The following is an 8,683-nucleotide window of genomic DNA, read 5'->3' as shown; positions in this document are numbered from 1 at the left end:
GTAAGCAAAATAACGAGGGATGCGACGTGATGTTTTTCTCGCAGCTTCTCATATGTCGGTCGCAACACAATTTCAAACTCAACTGGTTACTAAGTTTTGAGTTTTGAATTGAACATCCAATCATCTGTTTATAACCGTTTAAACGAGGAGAATGCATGTGTGCGTGCATCCGTTTCGTATGCGTTAGCCGCACGAGTTCAGCATTTCTTAGCTCTCAGCTATATGCTGAGCAGCAGCAAATCATGATACTCTAGGTCGGTTTTAGCCGACTATGGAATAAATGGGCCTCTTCTTAGGGCAATTAAAAGTTTGTACACAAACAGGAGCTACAGAATAGTGTCAGAGACTTACAAGCGGCTTGTACAGACTTTGGAATGACCATTAGCAGTTCAAAAACCCAGGTTATGCACGTGGAAAAAACTCGTAAAACTGTTCAGTGTGAATTGAATGGAAATTTGCTTGAAAAAGTATCACAATTCAAGTACTTGGGTTGCATCTTCTCTGAAGATGGCAAGTTTGACAAAGAGTTTGAACAACGTAGAATGAATGGAAATAAGGTAGTAGCACAGCTTAGATCACACGTTTTCAATAAACGTGAGTTGAGTAAGGAGACGAAATTGTTGATTCATCAGTCAATCTTCAGACCTACTATCCTTTACGGAAGTGAGAGCTGGGTCGATTCTCAAAATTTAATCCATGGATTGGAATTGGCTGATATGAAAGTTTTACCGGGTAGGAATATCAAAAGCAAGCACTCAAAAAAACTTACTCCTAGCGCCACCAACCTACAAGTTGTGTATTGTGAGAGCCAACTTCAGACAGATTGTATATATGTGACAACTATTTTTTGACATTTGTAAAACCGGCAATTAGGTGTTTGTGTTTCAACTATAAACATTAAACATGCGAAAAGTAATTTTGCTTTTTTTTATTAATCATCATTTTACTGTGACTTTTTTTCTTAATTTTTACATTTTTATTTTTTTGATTCATTATTGGTTGTTTTTTGTGCTTTACTTTCATTTTTTCCCTGAAATTTAGAAGTGTGGAATGTGCGAAAAATCGTTCATTCGTTTACAAACTTTGCGGGAACACGTCGAAAATGTTCACCAGCCAATGAAGAAAAAATTCAAATGCCCGAATTGCGACATATTTTGCTCGCACATAATCAGAAGTTGCCGAATCAGCTTTTGCCGAATCAGCTGTTGCTGAATCAGCTGTTGCCGAACCATGATCTATTATCTGTGAACGTGTGAATAGATCAATCAACAATTTTTTCAAAATACTTACATTTGAAGAAAATGTGCCTTTAAATTGTGCGGTCTCGAGCAAAATATGTCGCAACAGCAGTAGTAACGAAAATCTTTATGGTTTTTAATAGGTGGCGTATTGTTGAATTTTCAACAAATATTCCCATACAAAAAGTGCCTCACTAGCACCCACCGATGAAAGCCATGCCTGTATGATATCGTAATGAGCTGAAACTTTGCACAGGTTATTTTTTCACACAAAAATAACATTCCGAGGGTTTGAAGACATTTCAATGCATATTAGAGGTACCTCCCGAAAAAAATTTGGATTTTTCGGTCAAAAACGAAAGTACCCTTAATATGCATTGATATTTCTACAAACTTTCAGAATGTTAACTTTTTGTGAAAAAAATAGCCTCTGCAAATTTTCACATGATTACGATATCATATAGGCATGGCTCCGATACAAAAATTCCCATTTGTAGTAGTTTTTGTATGAAAAGTGCTTCGAAAATAACAATGCGGAATTTCATGCAGAAATTTTAATCGAAGAATCTTTGAGCAAAAACAAAATATATTCCAGAAAATCAAACATGCAGCTCGCTTTATTAATTGATGTGTTTTCTATCCGCGAATAATAGTGCAGATTTAACAAAGTGGGTGGCTGAAGTAATAAACGTAAAATTATTTGTTTAGTGTATGTCTAGCTGCATGGTTCAATATAGTTTTCTGACATAAAGCAAAAAAAAAAGTTACTTGTTGGAGTGGCTCTTGGTCTATTATGAAAAGTGTTTCAAAAATAATTTTTATGGCAAAATTAACGTCAGACATATTTTTTATAGTGTTTTGTTAGAAAATGAAATACTTTCAAATGTCGTACAAATGGGTTCATCATGAAAGTGTGAAAAATCTTGTCTCGAGTACTTCTGCTATTAAATTAAAGAATATTTCGATGCCAAGGTTTGAACATATTTTTTGGTCTCGAACCTTATGCCGCTTGAAAGGCTTGAAAAATCGAACAAATATTATTTTGAACTTGCTTAATAAAATACGCAAATACCACCGTGCGGAAAAGTTCGTCTTACTCCCGTAAGACTCTTTATTTTTGCATCGAGTTGGGTAAATATTTTCGAGTTTGTACACACAAATGACAACTAATCTCAATATGAACAAAAATTGACATAAAACTCAATTTATGCGAAGTCTCAACCATTTTTGGGATAATTTTTAGTCGAAGCCCGATCATGGTATAGGATTTCCTGTATAAAACTTGTAACTAAAAACACCTCTAATGCGTATTCCGAGTACTAATCGAAGTTTGTGACAATATGGCCGTCACAGTTTGGCAAAATCATAATGAATCGATTAAACTGCGTTAAAATGTTAAATTAAAACAGTAGAAATAAATATTAATTTTTTACATTTTTGAAAATAAAAAATCTTTTGTTTTTTTAATTTTTTGAGATTTTCTGTCCACAATATTCAAAAATATTAAATTAATAAAAATGAATTCGTTGACATAACCTCACTTTTGTGTCACAATCGTGATAAACCGATCAAATAATTATTGTAAGATAAATAATTATATAAAGATTTTTTATTTTCAAAAATGTAAAAAATTAAAATCTATTTATTTCTACTGTTTTAATTTAACAGTTTAACGCAGTTTAATCGAGCCATATTGTCGCAAATTTCGATTAGTACTCGGAATACGCATTAGAAGTGTTGTTAGTTACGGGCATGATCAGGCTTCGATTTTAGTATGCATTTTTTCCGCTCAAATGCAAAAGTGATATATGTTAAGCACTTAAATATTTAAACGGAAAAAATCTGAACTAAAATTTATCCCAAAAACGGTTGAGACTTCGGATAAATTGAGTTTTATGTCAATTTTTGTTCATATTGAGGTTAGTTGTCATTTGTGTGTATATTTTGAATCATTTTTTTATTCTATTTTTTTTTTTCAATCAAAATTTGTTTTTCTCAATTGCTTTCTTGGAAGGCCAAACAAGTGGTTAAAAATCGAAACACAAAGTCATTGGCGAGTTTGGTTACGCAAATTCATATATAACATCAAATACGAATGAAAAGTAAACAGGTGACATCAAAAATTTGGCACGCAATATATATAAAATGAAATTGACTATAAAATAACATTGGCACACGACTTAGTGACGGCTTTTAATTACAACAATAGTCTGTGTCGGTTTCGCTATACAAACACTGTATAGACTATAGACGGCAAAACTGAACAATTTTGCGTGCTAAAGCAAAGAACAAAGTAAACACGGCGAAAAGGTAGAAAAAAACTCATTCAAAGCGGATTAAACTGGATAGTGGATACACGTCCGCAGCCGCAACTAGGTGCGGATGAGTTTCGTTGTTGTTTCGTTCGTATCATACTATTAACTATATGGAATGAAAGCGAATCTTGGCATGTTTCCGACGAGCAACAACAGTTTTCAACTTTCAAGTCCTGTTGTATGCACAACGACTAAAAATTCAACTGTATGTACCAGTTTTTTGTTCAGAGTAAAAATTAAATGAATAAAGGAAGAAAATATAGACCCACCATGAGTGAATACAATGCAAATTTTGATTACCTTTTTGATCGACAATTCGTCATCATTATATCTGAAATTATTAAAAAACAAACAAAACAAGCTAATACATTTGGTTGGTTAAACGGAATATTTGTATTTCCTTTATTTGTATTTATTGAATACAATGTTGGATGTTTTATATCGAAAATTTGGTTGGTATCACTTGAAAGAGCAGCACAAGTCGAGTATGCGAAGTAACTATCAAAAACATTTGTAACATTTTATATCAAGAATGTAATAACTTCGAAACTATTATATGAAAACTGTAGTATGCAACAATGTTAAAAAAATGTTTGTTTAGAAGAGTGTTTTTGAAAATTGCTGATATTAACAGAAATAACGAGAGCGGCATCGTTTAAAACGTAGGAACGAAAAAAAAAACATTCGATTGCGCACCAAAAAAAGAACTAAGCTAAATATTTAAAGTTCTAAGTTCACGTTAGTTGTTGTATTTATCTTAAGTTGTATGAGTAAAAAATATTAAGTAGTCATTGAAATGGTGTTTTGTTTTAAATCGGAAAGAAGAACATTTGTGAGATGCAAATTAATGATGACGGAATAGACATTTACCAAAATCCACCGCTGCTAAAGCCACCTGGTGGAACTCTTTGGCCACCTTTTTGTGGTGATGATTGTTGAGCCGCCGAATCACCATTGTTGCTACTTGATCGGGCTGACTTTACCTCAGCTGGTTTGGGTGGTGATTGAACTGTTTCGATTTCATTTTTCTTTTGCTCAACCAAAATATTAGCATCGGTGGTATTCATGCAGAAATTCAAATTCGACGAATTTTGTTGATCGTATTTTGGACGTGGGCTATTCACCTTCACTTCAGATTCGCCAAAAATGTTTGTATGGCCACCGCCTTGATGAAAAACATTGTATAAGATTTATTTAATGAACATTTAAAACGGACATATCTAAGACAGATTTTTGGCTGAAAGTAATTTTAAATATGCCATTGAATAAAAGAAAATCAATTATACAAACCTGGTGGTTTTAAAACACGGCTTGAACTACGGTCGTTGCTCATGCCAATACTGAACGATGTTGAAGTCATTTTTTTACCGCTTTTTGTTAATAGTAAAGAAATTGTCTGAAAAGAAAGAAAGAAGAGAGGCCAATTATAGAGATAAATCAGTGCCACGATTCCGTTAAGCTACAAATAAACTAAAATGAATTTAGCGTCACAGAGTCTCTCATAGTCTCTGAAATATGTTACTTCTGCGAAGCATATTTTATATGTGTATATATAGCAATGCTATCGAACCGAAATGTAATTGAACTTTAACGCGAACGCGCACACACACACACACATACACACACACACACACAACACACACACTCTGAGCATGTCGTAATGAAAATTACAATCTAACGATCTACGATGAATGAATCATCATTGAACATTGCTATATAACATGGTGTAGTTTGCAAAGAGAGAAGAAGAGGAGAAAAAAATATGTATGTTGTATTATACCGATTCGGTATAATACCGAAAGTTTAGAAGAAATATATAAGCAAACACACACATACACTTTGTTTATCCATAGTTATTATTACCAAGTAATGATGGTAAAGACGAAACCTAAATTCGGATTTAAATATGGAAAGTAACTGAAATGGGAACAAGTGATTTTGGAGTCCAATGGAATTTTACTCTATCCGTTGAAGAGAAAAAAAATGAAAACTATTTTTTTAAGAGAATCGACTATTCAGGCTAATTGAGTTTACCGTTAACCATGTTTGCGGTAGAAAAAAAATGCACATTGAAATTTCCATAGCATATTGAAACAGAAAATGCTTTCAAGAAACTGTGAGAAAATAATAAATCGTTTTGAAATTAAATTGTAAATGAATCAACGAAATTTTATGTGTGAAAAATCAATACAAAAAAAGTAGAAAAAATTGCAATAATTCAAATAGCTCTAAAAAACAGTGCACGCAGAACTAGTTTGAGCTGGATTTCACAATAAATTCGAATGCATCGATAAAATCCACTTGGGATAATTGTTTTTCCACCGAACGCGTTTCAAATAAAAATCCGTTGACATAAAATTTTTGAACTTACGATTTAAATTGATAAAACGATAAACTGGTTTTTCGTTTGGAAATTACGCGAAAAACAATCGCTGAACTTTTCACTTTGGTGTCTTAACGTTGACTAAACGACGGTTTCAACAAAGAGCTTGTCTGTAGTGTATTGAGCGCAAAAAAAACTACGCCTAGCTAAATGTCAGTTAATTTCAGCACACAAACAAATGTAGTGGTAGCGCCACAATCGCCGCCGTGACAGCTATACACATTTGCTGCTTATAAAATATATTTCGTAGTTGCATTTTGAGATGATTAATTTTTTTTCGGCGATTTTTTATTCTAAAAAACAAAACAAATGACTTTGTCTTGCAAAAAATGAATTTAAGCAAATATCAAATTGATTTATTGAAATAATTTTCAATGCTCATATTATAGTTTAAAATATTTCATAGAAGCCTAATTGAAGGCGTTTTTTTTCAAAGAAAATGATTTTTTATACTGGAATTGTACAAACTTTGAGAAATTGAGTTTTTTTTCTGAAAAAGTTAAAAAATAATGCACAATAAAAGTTGAATTTCAAATTGGCCGCTAAAATATACTGAGTGTATTATAAACACATACATAGCTTGTATGTGTTGTATATTTTTCGTATCTAATCGTATTTGTATAAGCTGCCAGCTGCGGTATGTGAGTGTAAAGACGATGACTTGAATACGGTCTTTATTTTTAGTTATTCGTTAGCCGTCACCACACCAAGTTTACTTTTTCTCCATGTGTGATCGAACTTAATTTGTAACACGTTCAGAGGATATTTCTTACAAGTAAATGGAAAACAAAAAATGTCGTAAACATTTGTACACGAAAATTGTCGGCTCAACTCCGCTTCATATCGATTATTCGTATGAACAATTTTATTGTGTCATTTTTAAATAATGAGTATGTTTTAGTCACAAATCTTGTGATTTCTATTTATCGAAGTTGATTTTGTGTATAAATAGTGAACAAAAATTCATAATGGCACAAAATAACGAAAATCAACGGGAAAATAGGACCAGACATCACCATCACTACCGTAATCATTTGCGACAAGATTTTGATGACGAACTAGACATGGAAACGACTTCATCAAATAGATCTGAGCCACTACCACCACAAAAGGACCTTCGTATTTTGCGTTGTTTTTGCGGATGTTCGCAACTAACATTCGAACAAATTGAAACGTATGCTATGATGAACGTCAAAGGTGTCATACACAACGAGGACAGTAACAAGTTATTGAAAACGTTTTTAAAAATAGGCCATCGAAGTGATAAATCAAATGCCTTATGCCTATTAGAATGTTATGAAAAATGTTGTGAATGTTGTGATCGGATTTTGTTGGATTTGGATTCACTCCAGGATTATTTGGATGATTTAATTGAATTGTGCCCATCATTTCTATGGGAACAGAAAATTTCATCTGCCTGCGAAGCCGATACATCCAACAAAATCAAACAGCAACTCGGCGAGGTTCTCAACTCTCTTAAGAAGGAATGTTTAAATAATTTGGAAGGCGATCATGATTTTGCCCGGTTTCGTCGCGAATTACTCAGGAAAATTGGAAAGTAGAACTTATGTTTTAAGAAACACAAATAAGAACTTGAGAATTTGCTTGAAGACTAATAAAAAAGTGATCTATTGAATGAAGTGAAATATCATTGATAGTTTTGATTTATGAGTGTCCGTTTTCCGTTTTCATAGGTACAGTTGAAATTTTCATCTCTTGATAATGTTAATTCATATTGTATGTTTTCCATAAAAAAATTCACAAAACCGCACCAAGAAGAATTAACATTTTATAATTAACATTTTCTTAGTCATAGAAATTTATACATTTATGATCGATGGCTGTTTTTTGCTCGATGATACGCAGAATGCGTGAACAATATAAGTAAATGATTGCAAGCATATAGCGTTTCCAAACTTTGTGCCTGACCTTGTTTCGAATTTCTTATGGATCTACGACTTGTTCAGTCAACGGAGGAAAAGTAATCATGCGAATATGAACAATGAAACCAATTGGTACCGTATGTCGACATAGTCGTAAGTCTCATAGATTTTAATAACATATTAAAGTGTTTATTAAAACTCAAAATGAATGCTATCTTATCGAATTAATCACAGTCATTATGACTAACTCCATCAGTAATACTCATGTCATATATTTTTTTACTAACACTTCACTCTGAAAATATTCAAAGCATGTACATGATCATACTGTAATTTTCGATAATTTCAACAATATCGCCACTTAATTACCGAAATGCTAAACCAGTTGTTATCGATTTTTGACATATATATACCAATTTCAAGCATGATGTTTAATTCAATTGTAAGAATGCTAATGATATATCTCCTTTTTTACGACAAGATCACACAAACTCTGCGATTTACATTTACTTCATATCAACGTAACAGTTTAAATCACAATAGATCATTAAAGACAACCCAAAAACATAAGGTTCAAGAATAAGTTATATGTTTCTCTTCTTTCCAAATAAAACACAATGAAAAACTCACAAAACATTAATGTAGATTCCAAAATTAAATTAAAATTCAGAGTATCATGATTTGCTGCTGCCACGCTCTGCTCGCACTCCATTTAAAGCAATGTATTGGGTTTCGAACACGCAGATGTGCTGCCACCTGGTATCTCAAAGTTAAGCTGCTATAACGCACATGCTTCTTGCAAATGAAGAAGAAGAGGAAAGCAATGTCTTTACATAGGGTTGAACTTATAAATGTCAGAGAGCA

The 8,683-nt window shown here is 32.7% G+C and overlaps 3 protein-coding genes across 3 annotated transcripts; 2 read left to right on the top strand and 1 right to left on the bottom strand.

Moving 5' to 3' along the window:
- Positions 1–323: 323 nt before the first annotated feature.
- LOC116351868 lies at positions 324–1,234 on the top strand (the record flags this gene model as incomplete). Its single annotated transcript, XM_031784014.1, has 2 exons — positions 324–732; positions 1,173–1,234. Coding segments are annotated over 2 exons (471 nt in total), but the record flags the coding sequence as incomplete, so codon positions are not given.
- A 2,688-nt stretch (positions 1,235–3,922) lies between these two features.
- LOC116351865 lies at positions 3,923–6,058 on the bottom strand. The gene is made up of 3 exons (XM_031784010.1): positions 5,925–6,058; positions 4,844–4,949; positions 3,923–4,718 (listed from the first exon to the last, which is right to left on the bottom strand). Exons 2-3 carry the CDS (start codon positions 4,911–4,913, stop codon positions 4,420–4,422), a joined length of 369 nt encoding a protein of 122 aa, XP_031639870.1. The 5' UTR covers positions 4,914–4,949; positions 5,925–6,058; the 3' UTR covers positions 3,923–4,419.
- Positions 6,059–6,505: 447 nt separating this feature from the next.
- Positions 6,506–7,582, top strand: LOC116351867. The gene is made up of 2 exons (XM_031784013.1): positions 6,506–6,711; positions 6,889–7,582. The coding sequence occupies exon 2, from the start codon at positions 6,905–6,907 to the stop codon at positions 7,496–7,498; it is 594 nt and encodes a 197-aa protein (XP_031639873.1). The 5' UTR covers positions 6,506–6,711; positions 6,889–6,904; the 3' UTR covers positions 7,499–7,582.
- The last annotated feature ends 1,101 nt before the right edge of the window (positions 7,583–8,683 follow it).

Source organism: Contarinia nasturtii, unplaced genomic scaffold, assembly GCF_009176525.2.
Source record: "Contarinia nasturtii isolate CC-2019 unplaced genomic scaffold, AAFC_CNas_1.1 Cnas_scaffold_6470, whole genome shotgun sequence".
Lineage (NCBI taxonomy): Eukaryota > Metazoa > Arthropoda > Insecta > Diptera > Cecidomyiidae > Contarinia > Contarinia nasturtii.
This window is presented reverse-complemented; position numbering and strand designations above follow the sequence as displayed.